The sequence below is a fragment of the Lagenorhynchus albirostris genome, chromosome 9 (assembly GCF_949774975.1).
Source record: "Lagenorhynchus albirostris chromosome 9, mLagAlb1.1, whole genome shotgun sequence".
In the NCBI taxonomy this organism is placed as follows: Eukaryota; Metazoa; Chordata; class Mammalia; order Artiodactyla; family Delphinidae; genus Lagenorhynchus; species Lagenorhynchus albirostris.
The window spans coordinates 68,421,961-68,446,552 of record NC_083103.1 but is presented as its reverse complement, the minus strand read 5'-3'; the positions used below and the strand labels follow the sequence as shown (position 1 = coordinate 68,446,552).

The 24,592-nt window shown below is 43.0% G+C and overlaps 1 protein-coding gene across 1 annotated transcript in view; it reads right to left on the bottom strand.

Moving 5' to 3' along the window:
- Positions 1 to 24,592, bottom strand: part of FAT3 (FAT atypical cadherin 3) — a 696,814-nt gene that overhangs the window by 139,870 nt on the left and 532,352 nt on the right. The window contains exons 5-6 of the mRNA XM_060157887.1: positions 8,001 to 8,315; positions 5,456 to 5,666 (exon numbers count right to left, since the gene is read on the bottom strand). Of these exons, the coding sequence (XP_060013870.1) occupies positions 5,456 to 5,666; positions 8,001 to 8,315 (526 nt within the window). The remainder of the gene's footprint in view (positions 1 to 5,455; positions 5,667 to 8,000; positions 8,316 to 24,592) is intronic.

Genomic DNA, 24,592 nt, shown 5'->3' with positions numbered 1-24,592 from the left:
AAGTCACAGCCTGAGCGTTGCTGCAGGGGTGTGAGGCAGAGATGGTTAAAAGCGAGGTTGTGAACAGCCCACATAACAGAGAATTCATGTCAGGGACATTTCTCTTTGACCATTTTCGGTCAAGACGGGTGTTAAGGAGTAAACAAAGAGCACGAGAGAGGCGTGTTGGATTTCTATTGGATTCTAAAGTTAAACATTGCAAGTCAGAGTGTCCCAAAAAGCTTTAAAAATGGGACAGGAATGAAACTACTTTGAGCCAGCAGCTACTGCTGGAATGTACCGGGCAGCAGGGTGTTGGGCCATGATTTAGTTAAGCTTTTCTTTAAAGAATCACCATCTCTCCATAATGAGATCCAATGCTGACTATCTCACAGCTTTCCCTTTAGAGAAGCTTCCGGGCCGCTCCCCTAGCTATGATTCCAATCCACTCTACGTGCGATGGTAAAAATACCAACCAAAATCTAGTAGTCACCAAGGGAGACGAGCTATGGGAGAAGCTTCCAAAACACTGAGCCGCTGAATCTCAATGAATTACAGGAGTTGTTCGCAAGCTGTTCATTCAAGTTCAGCATGTACACCTAACTTAAGGAAAAATGCTAAACACCATTTCTATGGCTTGATCATGAATAATTTTCTGCCTTGGAATGAAGCAAGCACAGTACGGGGCTAAAATGGATATTTACATGGAAGGCAGGAGTTGCAGGCTGGAGGTGGGAAACAGTGGTAGGAAGGAAAATCATGTCTAGAATCTGGTTTGAAATTCATTTTCTTACAAACGATAATATCCGAAGCTGTTTTAGGCTTTTTATTATTTTCCTAAAGTCTCTTCAGGTGTGTTCCTATGGACCACATTGTTGCTATGGAGAAAAGAGAGGCATGTTCGGGATCCAATTAGAAGAAATGATGTCAAGTGATGACTCTGAGCAAGCGTCATCGTGATGGAGGAAGAGCTGTATTAAAAATGGGACACAGACATGGCTTCACTTGGGAGGGGTGTGGGGGAGTTTTGTGATAAAGAAATCTGGCCACGAGGTTAGAGAAGACCCAGAGAGATGAAGTGCTAGTCAGGGTACCATCAAAGACTTTACCTTGCCTATTTGATGGAACCCTATTAAGGGATGGCTCCATTAGGGACAAGGTTGTCTAAGGACAGGTATAAGCTTATGAGACAGAAGCAGTCAAGAACCCAAATTCCGCAGGAACCTATGACAAACTAAGGGTCCAGGCAGTCCTTCTGAACCTGCAACACAGAAATGTATTTCCGCTAGAGCTGGACCCATGTGTTTCCTTGTACCATTAGAGGATTATTTTCAAAGAACAGCCTTTCTCTCCTCTACATATTGGGTGAGGCAAATGAACAGAGATATTTTAAGTGCTTACTGTCTACAAGGAAAACAGTTTTTCTAGTCTAAGTCAGGGGAAAAGCTAGAAAAGTGGGTGGTAGCCTCCCCCATCAAACTGGAGGTAAAGAGGAATGGTTTCAAGTGTGTAATAACGGTGATCTTTACAATACAAATATTTGCCCATGGGATAAGGATACAGGGACCAGATTGCATGCACATTAGAGAGTATGTAAATCAAGATGCTGCTGAGTTGAAATCATAGTCTCCTGAGAAGTGTGAAGATATGTGATAAAGCCACAAAGGATTGTGGGTTAGTTTTGTTCCCTTCATTTTCTTTCCCTTTTAACACAGAGAAGGAACATGCCGTGCAATGGGCTGTTTAGCTACAGAACAGCTGAACTTTATAATGTTTCCTTTTAATTATAGCTTTCTTAACTCGGTTACAAGTGGGCTTCTGTTTCTGGAAGCTGAGGAGAGTCCAGCTCCGTAACATTGTAAGCAGTGGTCTCTCTGGAGGCACAAGAAAGTATCTGGCAGGTCCTTGTTGGTGGGATCTGGACTTGGGAACGAAATCTTGCTCTCGACATGGTTTTTGTGAATTCATATCACGGTGGGAGGAAAAGAAATGCAGTTAAACAAGATTCGGGCAGATTTCGAAATATGGAAATGAGGAGACAATACTCTCAGGGGAAAAGGCATGCTGGAACACTATTTCTGCTGATTTAATGAGAATTCATTAGTTATAGCATTTGTAAGCTATAACTGTTAGGCTGGGAGGTGGTATTGTCTGTAACCATAAGTGTCTGTATAGGTATCTATCCAGCTATAGTACACTGCTATGTTTCTTAAGTACTGAGAATCACTTTCCCTCTCTCTCCTCTATGTTAGCCTGGCCAGGGAAGATGTTTAGGTAAGGAGGAAGGGAAGAGACAGCAGAGAGTTTCAGTGGCCAAGGATAAACAAGCAAGAAAGCTTGAAAGTAAGAATGAAACATCTGAATATGATAAAGGAAACAATAGGTTTTTAGAGAAGGGGAAAGGTGTTGTCAGCGGGTTGAAAAAAATATGACTCTCTTAGATCAGAAAGGATTTTCAGGAGGGGGATTTTCTGGAAGGAGGACCATATCCATTCTGAGCGCAGCCAGCACCCGGGGAAAAGTTTGTAGTTTTGCCGTGAAATAAAGAGTTGACATTTTAATATGTTGGCTGGATGCGGGGATGGAAATAAAATCACGTTCTGTTTGAGCATCTGGCCCAGTAAGTTCAATTTTCAGGAGAAGCTTGACTAGATGTTACGAGATATACAGTGACATCTGTGATGGAAGTATCTACACTAGAGGAACAACCCGGTAGGTCTTCATTAAGAGAAGTACTTGTGTACTAAAACTGAGAGGATTCTATAAAAAGAGTATAGATTTAGGAATAAAGATGGAGAAACATGAAAACGGATGCCATGTTTTTGATCATGATTCCTGGATATGGATTTGAAGCAGCCTAAAGGGACTCCTTCCAGTGAGGACTTTCATCTGTCAACTGCCCGTCTCTTCTTGGACCAGTCCTCATTTGGTCAAAGGTGCTGTGTTGCTCAGGCTGGGAATACAGTGGAAGGTCACACTGACTCTGGATGGGTCTCAGGGGGCATCAGTAGTGTTAACACATGGGCTGCCTGGGGCATCTCCATCGGTCACCATTGTTTATTCCACTCACCGTGGATGGACATCAAAAGAAGCATTGGCAGAAGGAAGGAATCAGGAGGAAAAGACCTTGACCTTAAGGGTTAACAATGAAGCTAAGATAAACACAAATGAAAATGTACACTAGCACTAATAATTCTGGCATGGAATTCATGCAAGTAAGGTTACATGTAGCACCACTAGGCATGCTTACCTATATACACCATACACACACATGCAGGGATGCTGAGGAATTGCAAAAGTGACTGGATAACTGGGGTCAGGTGGTTGGTCAGACTGAGCATCAGCAAAAGCTGTGCTTGCAAGATTTCTGACAAGAAGTGCAAACAAGGGCATCCTGGGGTGGGTGGGATGTGCTGCACGTCAGGAGGTTGCATGCATGCATCACACAGGGAGAGAAGCAGTGCTGTCAGGCTGTAGAGGTGCTTGCAAACTGGAGCGTCAGGGGAGGAGGGAGATGAAATGGTGGCTGATGGCAGAGGGCAACTCCTCTCACATCTCGGGACAGCATGGCAGGAGCCCTGCAGCCTGTTGGCTTTCCACTGTACTCTTCCTCAAGTTATTTAAAAGAAGTCATGATTGCACCAGGGACACATTGAGACTGAGATGCATCTTCTGTGACTGACTGAGGGTGGTTCTGAAGGAATCACCAAAGGTGACAGCACAGACAACCAGACGATGCATAGGTGTGACCCTCTGTTTCACAAAGAAAGAAGACACTGCATTGGATAATAACTTAATGACCTGAAAATGACTGAGAAGATACAGAAGCGGAGACATCTTTAATGGATCAGAAGAGGTTCCATTTCAAATGCGTTAAGTGGAAATGAAGACGGAGTTGAAAGCTTGGGAATGAGGATGGTCATGTACAGGGATGGTGTGATTAATGCCCATTAAGTAAAACACAGATGTTCTACTGGCATTCCATAAAATGAAATTGGCAGAAAACAAGTCCTTTCTTTTGGGGAGTTCAGAGGACCCTCTACTGAAGTTTGACTGGGGGCCATGGGGCGTTCTTTTTCTGTGCTTCATTGAAACAGATGTGGAATGTTCTAAATGCTTTCCCCAGACCCAGCCATTCCTGGGAAGAGAGGCAGGTTCCTACCCATCCTATCCAAGCAGTGACATGTGGAAGGAAATGATTCCCCCAGACCAGCTCTCTAGATTCGCTGCCTTCCACGGAGAACCGTGGGAAGTCAGCTCCAGCTCGACGCAGTGTCAGATCCAGGGCTGACGCACTCTCTCTCCCCTCGTTTTGTTTCCTGGCCCTCAGCACTTATTTCCTCTCCACTGCCTCTCGCTGCCTGGTTGTGGAGGGCAGTGGTGCTGTTTTGCCCTCTCTTTTTGTAGCCTTGCGTGCTTGCTTGCTTTCTTTCAAGGAATTTAAAGGTTGGCTTCCAAGGTCTATCCTGCCTGCATCCATCTGCTTTCTGTATTCAGTTCTCACGGGAAGCTCTCCCTGGCTATATATCTAGGCTGCATTTCCTGCTCTTCCTATTGTGGACAGCAGCCAGGGACTCTCCTGGTGGGGCCTTCTGGTCTACGAATGGCACTCCTGCTGCAAAACCGAGGGGTTGGGATCTTCTTGAATTTAATTTTCAATTGGAAAAGGCCCAGTTAAACCAACCTACAAAAAGATCAAAACAAAACAACAAAAAGCCCACATACCTCAAAACCAAAGAACAAAAAATTTTTTTAAGAAATCAAAACAACCTCCCACCCCTGCCCCAAATCCAAACCCATCAAACCTCAAACAAAGGAGTCACTGGATACGAGTAATGCAATAGCTGTTAGAGGCATGTATGAAATTTGTGGGCTGCACTTCAGCCTGTCACAGGCAGTTATGAAAGATGTAATTTAATTTGCTTAAAAAAAAAAAACCCGTAAAAGGCAGATTGGATAGCTGTATTTTAGCAAATGTGTTTGCACTAAGGGTACCTTCTGTTGAACAGTTCTGCCCACAAGCTGTCTGTAGAATATAGAACATCTCTCGAGCATGCTTGCCACCTTGAAGCAGGGCAGTCGGGAGCAGAAAAAAAAAAAAGAACAGAATGCAGAAAAAGGTGAAGAAAAAGAGAGAAATGAAGGACAGCAAGTCCAGTACCATCAATACATTTAGAAATGAGATTAGCCAAGTGCGACAATAGAATTTAAATGACACACAGAAAGACATTAAGATTGCAGTAAATAACGTACTATGGAAAATCCAGCCAGAGAGCACTTTCTGTTCAGCTTAGCTACAGAGTCAGAATGAAAGCACAGGTCGATTATTCATTTTACTGGCTCTTTTGCATTCCAGCACTATATATCTTTTAATCTTAGTGCTAATCGTTGTGGTTTTTGTTTGTTTGTTTTGTTAGTTGCTCTGAACAGTCAATGATTACATTGCCCAGTACTGCTCTGGAGGACTCGAACTTACCAACGATGTCAAACCACAGAGGGGTGTTAGCTGGCTGCACAGACACCACCCCTACAATCTCGGTGACTCTATCGCTTTCCATGACTGTAAAGTTATAAAATGGCTCATCGAAGGTCAACGGTACAGGTGAAGGAGGTGGTTTCTTAATCCATTCAATGTGGAGGCGGGCCGTGGAGGACTTCTGAGGGCGCCCATTGTCCACTGCCTTTATCTACTCACACACGGAGAGAACAGAAAACTGTCTTAGAGCCTGGATCCTGGTGGAAGTCTCGATCTGTCACTCAAATGTTGTTGGGCTGAGAGTCCTTCCTCATCACAGGGCCAGCAAGGGGAAGAAGACAATGGAGATCTGGAGAGAATGGGCTCAGGAACTGGGGAAAACAACTTGGTCACGTAGGGGGCCCACACGACATCTGCCAGAAGGTGATTTGAATCACTGCCAACCTTGCAGATGTGGAAAACTTGAAAAATAAATGGTGCACTTACAAATTTTAGTGTTTTATGGACACGAATGATAGTTACATGAGTAGCAAGAGCTAATTTGATTCCTTATACCTCTGGTGGTAGTGTTGGAAAGGGAACAAAGTGCATCACATAGACACATAGAATTGTCACATAGGATTCCAGGAGGATAATGGGAGGGAGTGTGGGAAAGGCATCAGCCTTGCAAAATTCGTCTCAGAGGCCCTTCAGTTACGCTAACTCTGAAGAGGTGAAAGAGACCTCTCTTGGTGGAAACATGGGCTCCTCGAGCCAGTGGGGTAAGGAAGAGGGTGTTAATGACTCTTCTTTATGGTCTGATATAAGGACTGAGTAAAGCATGTTTCCTTGCTCAGATATGCAGGGTTAACAGCTGTGATGTCCTGGATTTAAATGTGTGTGTTGGGTGGGGTGGGGGGGAATGAAGTTAAGTCCGACAAGCAGACATCAATGACAGAAATTTAAAAATCAAAATAAAAAATGGATTTAAAAATATTACATCAATAAAAACATTTTTAGGTGCATAGCTAATAGCTATAGCCTTTAAAAACAGTGACAACTCATAGCTCCCTAATGCTATGTTCATGGATGAACACTCTACCCCAGAAAATTCCTGTGAGATGAAGGATGCTTGAAGGTAGATGTCTTAGGTAGGGTTTCCTAGGAGCAGAGTCTGAGATAGGGATTTGTGTACAAATGGTTTCAGGAGGAAGTGTTCTCAGGAGAAAGGGAGTGAAGAAAGCAGGATGGACGGGGAAGATGCTAAGCAAGGGTGTGGTCTCAGTTGAAGTCTAACTTCAGCCTGATCCCAAAGGGAGTTCTGAATAATTGTATCAAAGTGTGGATACAAAGTGGATCCACCTGGAGGCAAGGAGGTTGGACTTTTATATCTGGTGTCAGTTAGTAGTTATTGGCTGTGGGCTGCTGGGCTGGGGTAGGAGTGTGGAACGACTTGGGCCAAAAAGTTCAGCCAAGGATGACCCTCTGGAGAAGGGGGCAGCTGTGAGCCCTTAGCAGCCAACACTCACAACAGTTGGGGGATGTCTGCACCAGCCTGATAATGGGGATCTGGACAGGGTACCAACAGTATCCACTGCAATCCATCCAGTCCTCAAAGATTCCCATTGGCAAGTCTCACACAACTGCAACAGCACATATTACATGAGAGCTGCTAATGGTAGAAACAGGGCTGTTTTTTATTATTATCATTATTTTCTTTTCTCTGCCCACTCTTCTGGATACATTACTGAGCAGGGAAAGGAATCCAAGTCCAGACCATAGGAGTACAAAGATAAATAAATGCACTCTGACTACCCTTTAAAATAATAAAGGATTGACCATTCACAGTGGACAAGGCTGAAGACTAAGAGAAGGATGGAAGATGGTGCTAACTCTTGACAGTTGTTGAGACCCTGGGAAGTGTCCATCACCTGTGAGGCTAAGCAGTCCCCCTTTGGGCATAGGCATTACAAGTCTAAAGTGGTTAGGGGTGGGGAGTGCAGGCTGGCACCTTAGATATGGGAGTTTAAGCCTCTATTTGAGATGGTGCTCTTGTTTGGTTTAATTTTTAAGTTTCTAACAATGAAAAATTTAGTCAGTTTTTACTTAAGTTTTTTCACTTTTTACAGAATGAGCCTAGCTATGATTTGTGTCTCACAATTTATACAGCTAAATTCATGTTCTAACCCATTGTCAACAATTACAAGAGTTGTTTTCTTTGGGAGATTTTCAGGACATAATGAGTGGTGGGAAGGTTATGTCACTCTGCTGTTCCCCTCCCCTCAGTTTACATCTATGCTCAGTACCTTGAAGTGATCTGGGGCCACAGGAAGTGTAATTGAGTAAATGATGGAGCAGGGTGTGTACTGGGAATAGGGAGTTTGGCTGATAGGACACAACCAAAGGAAATGGCCTCACTAAGAATATCACTGAAACAGAAAGTAGCCTTCCACTGTTGTGTGGCTGCACTTTTTACCCCAGAGATTTTTTGCTTAAAAAATATACATGACTAAGAAAATAACTTCCTCCCCCGCATTAATGTTATTGAGGTTCAGAAAAATCTTACCGTTAGAATGTCATAACTCCCTGCTGTAAATTGCTTTCTGGAAGAAACCATGCCAGTCTTAGGGTCAATGAAGAACTTTCCATCATCATTCCCATCCACGATACTGTAGGAAATTTCTGCGTTGGGGCCCTCATCTCTATCAAATGCAAAAGCCCTATAAATGGGTTCTCCCCTCTTCTTCCGGTCACGTTCTGGCAGCTTGATCTGGTAGACCTTCTCTGGGAACTGGGGCTTGTTGTCATTTTCATCCAAAACCTGAACCACCACCCAAATGGTTGACTGTTTTGGAGAGAAACCACCATCTGTCACAGTCACCTGAGTTTTGAAAGAGAAAGCATTTTACAATTAGAAAAGAGAAAAACGTTTTTCGCCACTCTTTCCCCTGCCACCCCATGAAAGGTCTATTCTGTGCCTTAGCGCATCTCAACTTCTCTTATTCCTGTAGCTCATGTCAAATGCATAACTCTTCATAGTTCATCCATAAAAGCAGGGAAGGCCGTAAATCCAGTCATGGTAATCATTGCTGAAAGGGCAGGAAGGAGGCAAGGCTCTTATTGTGGTGTGGAGTGGAGAGGGAGAAGAAATAGGATTGACTTTATGAAATGTGTCAGGTTATATAGCTGCAGTAGACTTAAAATATGCTCCCCTCAACAGACACAAAAAACAATATAACCTTTATTATATGTTAACCCATGGGTATTTCATCTAATTCTTGGGAACTGCTATCAGCATTCGAATTCCTTCAGTATTCATGTTCCTTTCTTTCTTTTCCATCTTCCTGTAAAATTTGTGATTTTTACATTGTCACCGAACAAAAGGAAAACTCTGATGTATACTTCACAATTTTGATGGCTGGTTGTAAGCACCTTTGACAGTTAAAATATGTTTTTAACAGTCACAAAATAATTTTTTTCCTCTGTGGGAAGTGGGGGGGATGGACAACCCCTTTCCATATCTGAGATGCTATTCTTATGCGTGTCTGTGAAAATTGACAGAAGAGAGAAAAGAAGAATATGTAGATAAGGAATTTGCATGGCAGATGTAAAATGTCTTTGAGTCTTAGTGTGGATAATCTTCTTCTTGGTCATAGTGATGATAATTATTATCATATTAATACTTAATATGCAGATGGGGCCATATAAGCACTCTTCCATGTACTATCTCATTCATTTTCCAAAAACACTCTCCTCAGTAAGTGGGGCAGTTTTGTTTACTCGCATTTTGCAGGTGAGAAAACAGAGGCTTGAGGTCTCATTGTTATTAAGCCTAAAGTCAGGTATTGAACTTTTGGCAATTCTTGATATCGTGTTTAACCACAAAACCTAGAGGAACCTCTACTCAATCTTTAAATCATTACCTTGAATAAGACAGCTTATTACCTCAAAATACATATTTGGAGGCTGGAAGGAACATAAAGATGCATTCAGCATCAATAGGAGAAAAACAACAGTAAATTACAGCCTCTGGTCATCCAGTTTTCCACCTAATGAAGCAACCTGACAGGAAGAATGAGGGGGAAAAAAGGCCCAAAATGTAGAAAAACAAATTTATGGCTTTTTAGAAAATGGAACTGCAATCTAGTTAGGTTTCTCTTACAAGCAGCTTAGGAGAATGGATTTAATAGACTTCAGATAAATTTTCGTAGGAGTTCTTGCTTTCTTTTAAAAATCCATCACCCTGATACCAAAACCAGACAAAGATACTACAAAAAAATAAAATTACAGACCAATCTCACTGATGAATATAGATGCAAAAATGCTCAACAAAATACTAGCAAACAGAATCCAACAACACATTGAAGGATCATACACCATGATCAAGTGGGATTTATCCCAGGGATGCAAGGATTCTTCAATATATGCAAATCAATCAGTGTGATACACCATATTAACAAACTGAAGAATAAAACCCATATGATCATCTCAATAGATGCAGAAAAAGCTATTGACAAAATTCAACACCGATTTATGATAAAAACTCTCCAGAAAGTGGGCATAGAGGGAACCTACCTCAACATAATAAAGGCCATATATGACAAACTCAAAGCAACCATCATTCTCAATGGTGAAAAACTGAAAGCATTGCCTCTAAGATCAGGAACAAGACAAGGATGTCCACTCTCGCCACTATTATTCAACATAGTTTTGGAAGTCTTAACCATGGCAATCAGAGAAGAAAAAGAAATAAAAGGAACACAAATTGGAAAAGAAGTAAAACTGTCACTGTTTGCAGATGACCTGATACTATACACAGAGAATCCTAAAGATGCCACCAGAAAACTACCAGAGGTAATCAATGAATTTGGTAAAGCCGCAGGATACAAAATTAATGCACAGAAATCTCTTGCATTCCTATACACTAACAACGAAAGATCAGAAGAAAAAATTAAGGAAACAATCCCATTCACCACTTCAACAAAAAAAATTAAATACCTAGGAATAAAGCTACCTAAGGAGGTAAAAGACCTGTATTCAGAAAACTATTAAGACACTGATGAAAGAAATCAAAGATGACACAAACAGATGGAGAGATAAACCATGTTCTTGGATTAGAAGAATCAATATTGTGAAAATGACTACACCACCCAAAGCAATCTACAGATTCAGTGCAATCCCTATCAAATTACCAATGGTATTTTTTACAGAACTAGAACAAAAAGTCCTAAAATGTGTATGGAGACACGAAAGACCCCGAATAGCCAAAACAATCTTGAGGGGAAAAAAAACAGAGCTGGAGGAATCAGACTCTCTGACTTTAGACTATACTACAAAGCTACAGTAATCAAGACAATATGATACTGGCACAAAAAACAGAAATATAGATCAATGGAACAGGAGAGAAAGCCCAGAGATAAACCCACACACCTATGGTCAACTAATCTATGACAAAGGAGGCAAGGATACACAGTGGAGAGAAGACAGTCTCTTCAATAAGTAGTGCTGGGAAAACTGGACAGCTACATGTAAAAGAATGAAATTAGAACTCCCTAACACCATATACAAAAATAAACTCACAATGGATTAAAGACTAAACGTAAGACTGGACACTACAGAACTCTTAGAGGAAAACATAGGAAGAACACTCTTTGACATAAATCACAGCAAGACCTTTTTTGACCCACCTTCTATAGTAATGGAAATAAAAACAAAAATAAACAAATGGGACCTAATGAAACTTAAAAGCTTTTGCACAGCAAAGGAAACTATAAATGAGATGTAAAGACAACCCTCAGAATGGGAGAAATTATTTGCAAACAAATCAACGGACAAAGGATTAATCTCCAAAATATATAAACAGCTCATGCAGCTCAATATTAAAAAACAAATAACCCAATCAAAAAATGGGCAGAAGACCTAAACAGACATTTCTCCAAAGAAGACATACAGATGGCCAAGAAGCACATGAAAAGCTGTTCAACATCATTAATTATTAGAGAAATGCAAATCAAAACTACCATGAGGTATCACCTCACACGGGGTTAGAATGGGCATCATAAGAAAATCTACAAACAACAAATGCTGGAGAGGGTGTGGAGAAAAGGGAACCCTCTTGCACCCCTCTTGATACAGCCACTATGGAGAACAGTATGGAGGTTCCTTAAAAAACTAAAAATAGAATTATCATATGAACCAGCAATCCCACTACTGGGCATATACCCTGAGAAAACCATAGTTCAAAAAGACACATGCGTGCTTCCCTGGTGGCACAGTGGTTGAGAGTCTGCCTGCTGATGCAGGGGACACGGGTTCGTGTCCCGGTCCGGTAAGATTCCACATGCCGCAGAGCGGCTGGGCCCGTGAGCCGTGGCCACTGAGCCTTGCGTCCGGAGCCTGTGCTCCGCAATGGGAGAGGCCACGACAGTGAGAGGCCTGTGTACAGGAAAAAAAAAAAAAAAAAGACACATGCACCCCAGTGTTCATTTCAGCACTATTTACAATAGCCAGGTCATGGAAGCAACCTACGTGTCCATCGACAGACAAATGGATAAAAAAGATGTGGTACATAAATAAAACGGAACATTACTCAACCATAAAAAAGAATGAAATTGGGTCATTTGTAGAGACGAGGATGGACCCAGACTGTCATACAGAGTGAAGTAAGTCAGAAAGAGAAAAACAAATATCGTATATTAACGCATATATGTGGAATCTAGAAAAATGGTTACAGACGAACCGGTTTTCAGGGCAGAAATAGAGACACAGATGTAGAGAACAAACGCATGGACACCAAGGGGGGAAAGTGTGTGTGTGGGGGGGATGAACTGGGAGATTGGGATTGACATATATACACTAATATGTATGAAATAGATAACTAATAAGAACCTTCTGTGTAAAAAAAAGAAAAATCCATCCAGTTTCCTTCCAAGGTTATTTTCCCAATTGGTTTGTTATGTTTTACAAAAGAAACACGTCAGGTCATTAGGTGCCAAGGCTGGATTTTGACTCTTGAGCTAATTCTTGGACATGGTGATTTCTGGAGAGGCATGTTTTACTGCTGCTGCTGAACTAAAATGTTATACTCCCAGGTGAGCTGTGTTGACCAAAACATGTTGATTTCTTGGCTGCTCAACTCCTCTGCCTCTCTTTACTGCTTGAACGGCTCCTTTTCCAGACAACTCTCGCTGTCTTTACCGTGCACAAAATCACCTCCTCATTGCTTGTCAACAAACTCCCTGCAGTGAGCTCCGAGGTGGAGCTCTGGGGCTGCCTCAGGGCCAGGTGGCTGCCAAGGAACAGAGAGGCCCTCCTGGCTGCAGTTCACTGCTCACCTGAGGCTTCTGCTGCTATAAAGATGCTTGCTTTCAGGGTTGACCTGGATTGAAAAACCCAGGTCCTCGAGGTCTCTGCTTATAGGCAGCGAAGGATGGCAGCTGCAGAGGCTCATGAAGCAGCCCCCACGCATGAGATGGGAAGCAGGTACACCTACATCACCGCCTCACCCTGGGCACCAGCTCTCATGCTCCCCCAGGCCACGTGGGCATCCTTCAGGTGCTCCAACACAGTGTCTTCCATCTCAGGGCATTTGCACATGCCGTCCTCTCCCCCTCCCTTCACTGGATCTTGCCTACTCATCCTTTGGATCTAGCTGAAATGCCATTTCCTCAGAGACGCCTCCTTGGCCTCACAGACCAAGTGACGGCCCCCCACTTTCTCCACCTCCTGAATTATGTACTCTTAATTCACCCTATAGTTTTCTTTTGCAACACTTACGGTTGTGGAAGTTAATTAAATACATGGCTCTCCACCAAGCTGATAGGCTGCATAAGGGCAAAAACAGATTTTGCCTTTTTGTTCACTGCTCTCACCTTTGTGTCAAGCCGTGCTCCATGTTTACTTATTTAATAAATTAGACTCTAACTCAGGTCCTATTTGGACAAGATCTTTAGCCAAAGCTGTCTCACCTTGTAAAGCCTTCGTAGATCATTCAAGGCCCTTTATGAAGTCACCCCAAGCTGCCTCTCCACCCATAATGCCTCCGTTTCCTTACCCAAGGCTTTAACCACCACCTGTTTGCTGATCATTCCCCGATATGCACTCTTGTGTCTAAACCACGTTCCCTACCTCCAAGCCAATGCGTTCAACTATTTCCCAGGAATCTTCTCTGTGGACCTCTCACATGCACCCCAACCAAAAGTCACAGACAAATCATTATCCTCAAACCTCCTCCTTCTTCCATTTGTGTCGTCTCAGTGATGACCACCCCCCCCACACACATTCACTCACACACTGGTCTGCACCAGGATCCTGGACATCCATCTAGTGTCCCTGTTCTAACTATCCACATCCAAGCAAATGTGAAGGCCAGCAGGCATCTCTCACGTGCACCCCTCACGCCAATCTCTTCTGCCATACTGCCCTGGGACAGGCCTCATTTGCATCTTGCTTGGACTCCCACAGGGGCCTCCTGGTCTCCCTGCCTCTAGCCTTCACCTTTGTTGTAAGGCGTTATTTCTTCCTCAAAAATCTGATCATGTCACTGACCTGCATAGCATTTTTTCAGGGGCTCCTTGAGGCTGAGGATCTGGCCTGCCTTGATTCTCAACATGTGCCACCTGCCCCTTTCCACCCTCCATGCTCAGCTACACGGTGAGCCTGGGGGGTCCTGAGTATGCCATGCTCTTACACGTCCATTCCTCTGCATAGCTGTTTGTTTCCATAGAAGTCCTTCTTTTGGGAATACGCCTGACTCATTCCAGAAGCTTGAATTCAAACACTCCTTCTGCGAAGCCATTCCTGCCTCCTGCAGACTGCTGTAGACGCCCTCACCTTGTTTCCACTCCACTATGTGCATAGTTCCAGGACGCTAATTATCATCTTACAATTTTATGTGTCTGTTTGCTTGTTGGTCTGCGCTCAATCCTTCCAGACCATGAGCAACTTGAGGTCAGGTACCATCTCATTCCTTGCTCTGTTCTGACACCTGGGACAGTTCTAAGTGCCAAATACATGTTGTTGAGTGAAACTGAGAATTAATCTACCCCAAACTCTTCCCTATTATAATAAATGGAGAGAACATTCAGACAGTAAAGGGTCTCTGCTTCTTTACCTGTAGGAAATGAAGAGACTGATAACGTAAGATCTCTCAAGTGCTTTATGATTCTCTGAATGGGGGTCAGGTAGAGGTAGGCACAATTTTAACTGTGCACTCTAGGATTCATACCCATCTTGTGTCACTGAGGACATTGCCGATCCCATGATTACTCATAACGATTTCTAGCTACTTCCAAAACTGTGCTTGCCACTGTGGACACTTGTCTACAGTTTACTCCAATGATCTATTTGTGTGTTGGCTCCTTCAGGACACTGTGAGCCACTCGAAGGTAGGAACCTTGTTTTCTTCATCTCTTTACTGGAAACTAGTGTACTCTTGATAAACGTTTGCTGAACTGAACTAACTCAAAGTCTTAAGGTCCGTTATCACTCCTCTAGACCCACTCATGTCTCCAGCCATGTTGGTACCTGGAATATTAATTGTTGACAATTCCGTCAGCTCCTCAGACTTCACACTTCATGCTACCCTAGACCTCAGCCCGTCACGTGGAATTAGCCTATATGGAAGGAGGAATAGCACTGGAGACCTAAGCCAAACTGAGATGAATCCCCATTATCTCCTCCTCTGCATCATTTTTCATTAATGATGCAAGGAATTAGCCATTGTTTAGAAACTATCCATGTGTCCTCTCACTCTGCCACCCTAACCTAGATTTTCTGTTCTCATCATTGATCAATAGTCAGTGGCTTGGCAATTAATCAAAGTTCTGAAAGATTAATTTCTTTAGTTATTTACAGCTAACAAAAGGAACCAGAAATAACACAGTACCCCTGAAAGGACAGCACAGCCCGTTTCAATTTTCTATGATACCCTTGTGGTCTGTGAATACCAGGCAGAGCCAGAAGGCAATCAGCATGGCCCAATGCATTATGATGACAAAATTACAAAGAGGAACCTGTTGTTAAGTCTATCCATGGAAGATGCAAGAGCTTTATAGGACCAAAAATGCGTGAACGTTGAGAATTCTGGAGTTATGGCAGCTGTTGGAAGGCCATGTTTCTCAATCATTGAAACTGCCTGATGTATTTATTTTAGTTTTACCTCTCCATGTAGTAGAATATAAGTACATAAGCTGCCTGAGAGCCGAGACCTTGTGTTTCGTCCACTGCCTTGTCCCCATTACAAGAGTGTCTGAGAATATATTCAATATTTCTAAGATGAAGAGTTCAATTCTGTCATTCTCTTCAGCCCTTAATTTACCAAAAATGGCTATTTCCAGGCCACTAACCACTGGACTGCCAGGGAATTCCCCTATATTTAAAATGATAAACCTCTCTTCAGGAATTACATATCTCCCCCCCTGCTCCACTTTATATTTGCCTTTGACACTTTATATCATCTGATATATTATATACACTTCACATATAAGCTTGTTTATTGCATGCCTCCCTCTTTAAGAATATGAGCTCCGTATATGCATGGATTTTCATCTCTTTTGTTCACAGATATTTCCTGAGCATCTACAACAGTGGATGTAATAAGCATTCAATAAATATTTGTTAAATGAATTAATAAAATATTCATCCAGTGCCTTCTTGGTACAAAACTCTTTTCTAGGCAAATTGGGACATCAACCAACCAACCAACCAACCAACCAGCGAGCATGGATTCCTATCAAATTCACCCCTCCCCCATGCCCCAAATCCTCTGCAATGTTCCTGACCTGCAATCATCTGGCCTTAATTTAGATATTTTCAATAAGAAGAACTAATCCCTTATGAAGCAGTCCACTTGTTGTTTGATAGGTTCAATCTTCCCAAAGTTCTTCTTCTTATTGAACCTGTTTCTATCTACCTATTCTTAGCCTAGAGTGACTGTAGCTTCCTATAGACTACTTTTACTCTTTGTAACTCTACAAAGTTACAAAACTCAAATTCCTCTCCCACATTGTCCCAGGTATCTACTGCTGAGTAACCCCAAATTAGGTGGCTTAAGATAACCATAATCTTTTTATTAACTCTCCTTGTTCTAGGGGTTGAATGGAGCAGTTCTTGTGTGGAATCTTTCATGCAATTCAAGTCCTAGGTATCTGGGCCTGTGGTCATCAAACAAGTCTTTTGGTTGATGGTGGCCACTGGCTGGGACCTCAGCTGGGGCTGAGGTCAACGGGCCCAATATCTACAAGTAGCCTCTTTGTGTGGCCTGTGCTTCCTCACAGCATGGTGGCTGGGTTCTGAGCAAAAGCCCTGAAGGACAGGAAGTGGCAGGTGTCAGTTTCTTAAGGCTTGAACCAGACATTGGCACAGCATCACCTGATCCATATCCCGTTGGCCAGCAGTCCCCGAGTCCAGATTCAAGAGGTGGGGTCATAAACCCCACCTCTAGATGAGAAGAGGGTCAAGTAATTTGGGAGCTATATTTTAAAACTACCATACTCATAAATCCTTAAGGATATTTGAGAATCCACACCCCAGACTGAAAAAATTCTAATTCATGTAATGTTCTCTCAGGTCATTCATTATGTATAATGAATTGCTATTCATTATACTGGTTGCCTCTGTCAGGATGTTTTCTTATATACCAGCTTCCTTCTTAAAATACGATGGTCAGGACAAAACAATAGTATATCAACCTTACTCAGACTTGTGTAAATTGCTGTAGTCTTAGAGACAATCTCAAGTCCATTTATTCAGCTCATGACTCTACTTATATTGAGTGGCAGTCCTGTCACACAGCTCTGTGACATGATTGAATTAAACCATTTAGGTCTTTTTCTTACGAGAAGCACTAAACTATAAGTGTGTGGTTTCCTTCTGAAGGCCAAAGTACAGGATTTTACATTCATTCCTATTCAGTTTCATCTTACTGGAGGTTTTGGCTCCCTATCCTAGGTTACTGGGATAATCCTAACGATGACAGGAAGCAGGTGTCAAAAGCTTACTAGGGGGCTTCCCTGGTGGCGCAGTGGTTGAGAGTCTGCCTGCCGATGCAGGGGACGCGGGTTCGTGCCCCAGTCCGGGAAGATCCCACATGCCGCGGAGCGGCTGGGCCCGTGAGCCATGGCCACTGAGCCTGCGCGCCCGGAGCCTGTGCTCCGTAACAGGAGAGGCCGCGGCAGTGAGAGGCCCGCGTACTGCAAAGTTCAAACAATCTCATGAGATAGGTACTACTATTACAAGCCATTTGATAGACAAAGCAACTCAATTTATGGACTTGTCCAAGGTCACACTGCCCATCGTGGCAAGGCCTTGATTTATTCCTAGCTGCTTGATTTTAAACCACGGATCAGCACACTACAGGCCAAATCTATCTGGACACTTGTTGTTGTAAATAAAGTTTTATTGGGTTGCAGCCACACCCATTCATACCATCTATGAACATGTTTTCTATGACTGTTTTCCTGCTTTAAAGGTGTAGTTGAGTACTTGAAGTAGAGATTGTATGGGCCACAGAGCCTAAAATATTTGTTATTTGGTTCTTTACAGAAAAGTTTGCCACGATCTCTCTTCTAAACCTTGTGTTCCGCTGCCTCTTTGGTTACACGGATATCACTGACTGCATGTCTGCTTTGCTCAGTCCTCTGTGTGATCGTTTACATTAGCACGATTTTTCACAGGAACCCTGGAGACGCTGCCATTTCTATTCTACAGCTGGGGACAATAAGACCCAGAAGCGATGTAACTTTTGCAAGGCCATTCAGCCAGTAAGTGACGGGACGTGGGTTTGCACCCCAGTCAGCTTGGCGTCCCAGCTCCTGCTCTTTTCCCTATCCTGAGCAGCCCATCCCGTGTAGAAGCATCTGTTAACCATCTGTTTAAAATTCCCTCCCCAAGTGTGGCTTTGGATCAGCATCAAGCTCGTAGCTGTGCTTCTAGAGTCAAGCTTTTCCCTCCTTTGATAATTGCGATCATCTTCGTCTCCTGCCTTGTGGCACCCTTCCTGTTCTCAATTGCTGAAAGACTGCCACCAGGTCATGGGTTGTGGCTACAACTTCTTTCAGCTCTCCAAGACTTATTTAGTGCAGCTACACCTTCTCTTACTATTTTGTTACACGTCTACACCTTCAGCTCCCTCTTACAGAATTCGCCACGCCCTTCGCCCTGATAAAGGCAGTGGGAGGAGGGAGGGTGAAACTGAGTGGTCCCCAGTGGCCATTTCTGTTATCTCTTACTCATCAGGCACTTAGTGTTTACTCTGTGCACATACTCTTCTAAGTCCTTAATAAATATTAACTCATTTATCCTTATATCAGTCCCAGGGGGAAGGTGGGATAATTATCCCCACATGGCAGATCAGAAAGAGGTTTAGTGGGACTTCCCTGGAGGTCCAGTGGTTAAGACTTCGCCTTCCAATGCAGGGGGTGCGGGTTCGGTCCCTGGTCGGGAAGCTAAGATCCCACATGCCTCGCAGCCAAAATGATAAAATATAAAACAGAAGCAACATTGTAACAAATTCAATAAAGACTTTAAAAATGGTCCACATCAAAGAAAAAGAAAAAAAAAAGAGGCTTAGAAAGTAAAGTGGATTCAACCTGGGCCAGGGTCTGTGCCCCTAACCACCACCCCATGCTCTCTCTCATCTAAATGCTCGTCCCAACCCCTTCCTGTGAACATGGTTGGAACATGCCCTTTCATTGGCCTCGGCACCATCGTTTCAGCTTTGAGCAAAGCTGGCAAGTCTATGGCACGTCGGCCCTGGCAGCTCCAATCTGGCAGCTGTACCCTGAGGCCACAGTAGGCATCAACAGTTCACTCTTCACACCGCAGGTGGGATGTGGCCTCACACATCTAGGATGAAATCATCCAGAGTGCTGTTACTACCAACCCATCTGCCACGGTCTAGGCTGAACACGCCCCAAATCCCAAATATCTCAGCCTCCCGACTTGGCTGCCACATACCTTCTGCCCATCTGGCAATACCCTTTCTTCTTCCGAAGTACTCTGTGCCCTTTTTCTGAGTCTCCTGATTGGTCTGAGCTATTTCAGCACCTGATACTTTTCTAAAGCAGAAGACAAAGCCTAAAGGAGAGTTATTTTTACCTCCCCCCGTTTCATTACCAAAAGTCTAAAGACCTGGCTAATAGATTCTGTGCAAGGAAGAAATCTAAAGATAAAGCCAATTAAACTAAGGCAGAGCTTCCAACCACATGAGGCAAGTCAGTGTCAGATGTGCTGCAATATTTGATCCTCCTAACTCTTGAGTAGATGCCTGTGACCTCTTACAGCTGGATCTCTAACTGGGGCTGGCCTTTCCCTTTACCTAAAGGTATCATACAAATGTTATCATCGTCTATGTGCACCATAAAGGGAAAATGGTTGGGAAGCCCTGTAATAAATTACAAATAATGTCACCCTTCTCTTGGATCTGATTATATTCTAACACAATATGCCTGGAGGTCACTGGATTCAAAGGACACTCCCTCCATGGGTAGGATTTTAGATGCTGGTGCCGCTGACAGTTAATTCTGGTGAGGATGCCTATCCACTTTCACCAAGGACCAGTTGTGGATAGCACAGTTTTTACCACTTACCTGTGCTTGGGTGTCTCCATTTATGGTCACCACACAGGTAGGCAAATGTATGAAAGGACCACTGTTGAGTAATTTCTTATCCCTGCCATGTCGCCATATGTATTGCAGAACCTCAGGGTAGGAGAAAGTCTCTTTCCTTACCTCTATTATATTCAGGAAAGCACAGTCACTAGACGTTAAGAGAATTCAAGAGTACGTAGAGTTTAGACCCCATTCTGCCTCAATCTGCTCACTTTACAGATGAGGAAATGGGTGTAGACCAATGAGCTTCTTAACCCAACATCATGTTACTGGCAATAACCTCAATCTTTCCAAGAGATTACTTCCACAATTTCAAGCTGCCCTTTGAGTTTCAAATGAGGCATACATTCATAAATTCCCAGATATAAATATCTGTGTGATTTCAATATGGCAGAGGCTTTAATTTAGGTATTTTTCAAAATGCTAGACTCTTGAAACAATAAAAGAAATGTGTTTAGAGTAGATGTTATGTTTACTTTTCATGTTTACTTTTTATCTTCAAAATGTTTCCCAAACATTAAATCTTTAATCCACCCAAGATAGCAGAGGAGAGGTTGAAAACAACTTTATCTCCTCCTCACAAGTGAAGCAACAGAGAATGACCTTCTCAAATAATAATCAGGGGCTGATACCAAGGCAGGGGGTGGAATTCAGGCTTGTGTGCCTATGGGTTCAGACTCCTGCATTGCTGGGAAGACAAGTGCTTCCTGCCATTTCTAGAAAGGAAACTATGAGCAAACAGTAAATTAGAGGGTAGGTTTCAAAGGAGGAGCCACTCTTTTTTTGTTTGTTTTTTTTGGTTTTTTTGGTGGTACGCAGGCCTCTCACTGTTGTGGCCTCTCCCGTTGCGGAGCACAGGCTCTGGATACGCAGGCTCATCGGCCATGGCTCACAGGCCCAGCCGCTCTGTGGCATGTGGGATCCTCCTGGACCGGGGCACGAACCCGTGTCCCCTGCATCGGCAGGTGGACTCTCAACCACTGTGCCACCAGGGAAGCCCTAGGAGCCACTCTTGAAGATAAACTTTCTGAAACCCCCAGTATCACTCATATTTTCCATGGAGGAGGAAAAGAAATAAAAAACCAGCCATAAACTATCTGCCTTTAGATTTATTACATGTAATTCCTCTTATTTGACCTAAAATTTGGCATTAAGAAACCATGTGGGGATGGGAAGGTATCGTGGTCCCTTCCCACCCTGCATTCCCTATCCCATGTTGCTATCTATTAGGTACAGATGAGGGACATATTCTCAGGTATTTTGGGAGATGTATATTTACTAGGTTGAATACATTTAGAGAACGGTTTGTTTTATGAGGGAAGAGTCTCTATCTGAAATTTTTAAAAAGGAAGGGATGAGGAATGAAAGGAAAGAAAGGAGGGAGGGGAGGAAGAGATGAGAGGAAGGAAAAGAAAAGGAGGAAGAAAACATTAAAGTATGCGGTGAAGTAGGGAAGGAAAGAAGGGGAGGAAGGAAATAAGGAAGGCAGGTAGGTAGGTAAGATTTAAGAAGAGGTGAATCTGGATGGAATAGAGCAGTTTTCTGAAGAGAATAGGAGAAAGCCATTGACAAAGTCATGGAAACGAGAAAATTCATTCACTTGGATAAAGAAGATACAGTGTATATATACAAAATGGAATATTACTCAGCCACAAAAAAGAATGAAATGTTGCCATTTGCAGCAACATGGATGGACCTAGAGATTATCACACTAAGTGAAGTTAGTCAAAGACAAATATCATATGATATCACTTATATGTGGAATCTAAAAAAATAATACAATGAATTTATTCACAAAACAGAAACAGACTCATAGACATAGAAAACAAACTTATGGTTACCAAAGGGGAAAGGAGGGGTGAAAGAGATAAATTAGGAGTATGGGATTAACAGATACACATGACTATATGTAAAATAGATAAGCAACAAGGATTTACTGTATAGCACAGGGAACTATCTTCAATATCTTGTAACAACCTATAATGGAAAAGAATCTGAAAAAAATATAAATATATAACTGAATCACTTTGCTGTATGCCTGAAACTAACACAATATTGTAAATCAACTACACTTCAATTGAAAAAAAATCCATTCACTAAATGCTAGGATTGCCAATCTTTGGGGAACAGATTGGAAAAATCTAATGAGAGTTTGCTCTGAACTGCCTTTCAGAAAGTTTGTTTTTCCTAAAAAGTTGTTATTGAAAAGGTACAAACCAGAGGGGCTCCGTGACCCATGGAACCATGGAACCATGGAAGTTAGGTCCTCAGGCCACTGAATCCTACTCCTCATTTTTGTGATCTTTCTCCTTGCCCAGAGACACCACATTACTGGGGAGCCCCAGGACAAAATCTGCTCACAGTCCATCCAGAGACAGTGCGCCTGTGGTCTGTCTTCTGCAGGGCATTGATTCCCACAAGTCTGTGAGCCACTCCCAGGGCTAGAGCAGTGCTAGCGCAGAGTTGGTGGTCAGTACGTATTTGTTGGTTAAATGCACGTTTGAACCTTGCATCTCAGGACAATGAAGGCATCTTTTCCTTGTCACGTGTAGACCCAGCAACTGCTAAATGGCAGCTTTTTAAGAAAGATCCTTGACCGATTCACTTGGGCAGTGGCTGCTAATATTACATCTTTGTCCAAATCCCTTCTTCGCACTTCAGGAAATAAAGTATTTCCCAGCCTGACATCTCTTAAAGCTTTTCTTTCCCTGCAGAGAGGTATACATCAGCTACTAATCTCATCACATTTCCATTTCCTTCCAGGCTCATCCGCTCATCATTTTCTATTCATAAAACTTGCTTGATTCTAATCTTCCCTATCAGCAGGAACTAAACACCTCCTCAAAGTTTATTTAGAAGGATGGGGATTACCACACATGTGCTAACTCCCCCTTTCAGACAGATGGGTCCAACCTGTGTGCTCACATGTGGGCCATTAAGAAAGTTCTGCCATGAACCAAGGTGTGACATCACATTACCCCTGGGACTAAATCCCCCTGCCCTATTTCGCAATTCCCCTGACACCAAGGCCTCAGTCAATCAATACATGATTCCACGCTCCCCTCTCTGTGAAACAGAATCCACCAGGTATGAATTATAATGGGAAGTGTATATTAGTAGCTTTCCCCTCTATTTCACAGCACCGGACCTCACACCTTACGTTACTTTTATCCTGGCAGACTCTCATGCCTTAGCTCCATTGATGATGTGATTTGGTTGTAAGCTCTAACACTCTCCAGGCACCAGATTTTTGGTCTTCCTTTCCACAGTAAGGGCTTAATGCAAAGATAAGGACACTGTTCTAACTACCAGCTCAGGAAACACAGCTTTTCTCCTCTCAGCAATTCAACCTAGGTTTGCAGGGCAACTTAGCGGGTCATTTAATACTTTGTCTACCTAAAAATATGAATTTTAAGGCTATTAATTTAAAAAATTGAGGCCCATGTATGATCGCACATATGGACTAAGGGAGGGATCATGAACTGGCGGCCAAGAGATATACTTTTATTTGGCCCATACAGTGTATTGAAAATATTTCTGTCTCCATTGAAAACTACAGAGATATCACATAAAAATTCAAATGCCCAGTGTCTCCTGAAAAAATCACAATAACTGGCCCACCCCTCTCTATTGTGTTCCTAACTGCCGCCATGTCAGGTGTCATTCATCATCAATACTGTGCAGACATTTTTCTTGGAGTAGAGAAATATTTCTCACTATCCACATTCCTATCAAAAATGGCAGGGCTGGGCTTCCCTGGTGGCGCAGTGGTTGAGAGTCTGCCTGCCGATGCAGGGGACGCGGGTTCGTGCCCCGGTCCGGGAAGATCCCACATGCCGCGCAGCGGCTGGGCCCGTGAGCCATGGCCGCTGAGCCTGCGCGTCCGGAGCCTGTGCTCCGCAACGGGAGAGGCCACAACAGTGAGGCCCGCGTACCCCCCTCCCCCCCCCAAAAAAAGGCTATAAAAGTTAGATGGAGAAAACTATATTCAAAGGCAAAAATGGAATAGAGCATATTTCTTTTGGTAAGTTAAGTACATTCTCATAAGTTTAATATGCAAACACTCAGCCTGCTACATATTTGACTCATTTATGATGCCCGAGTGGGCTCTGTAGACATTTGAGTGTGTAACCCTTGGTTGAAGGTCTTGGTAAAAATCTCTCCCTAATGATAGGATGTATTTATATTTTCATGTGTGGTAGAGAGAAAAACATAGCTCTTGGCAGAGTCTGTTAAGAGGAATATAGATGGACCTTCATCATCATTCCTTCTCCAGGTATTATGACTGCAGATACTATGGTTTTAGAATAATTAAAAGTTTGCAAAAAAAAAAAATTAAGGCATCTTTGGCCATGCGATCATTTAAACAAGAAACATGAGTCATCTTGAACACTTCTCTTGCTTTCCTCCCACATCTCACCAGTCATTAATTAGGGATACTGAAGCTGTGAAATAGAAACAGGTGTCCTTCCTCAGGATGGATGCAGCCCTGCATCTGGAGGCACAGCTTGGTGACAAAGAGTGCAGGCCAGATTCATGCCCAGGGACC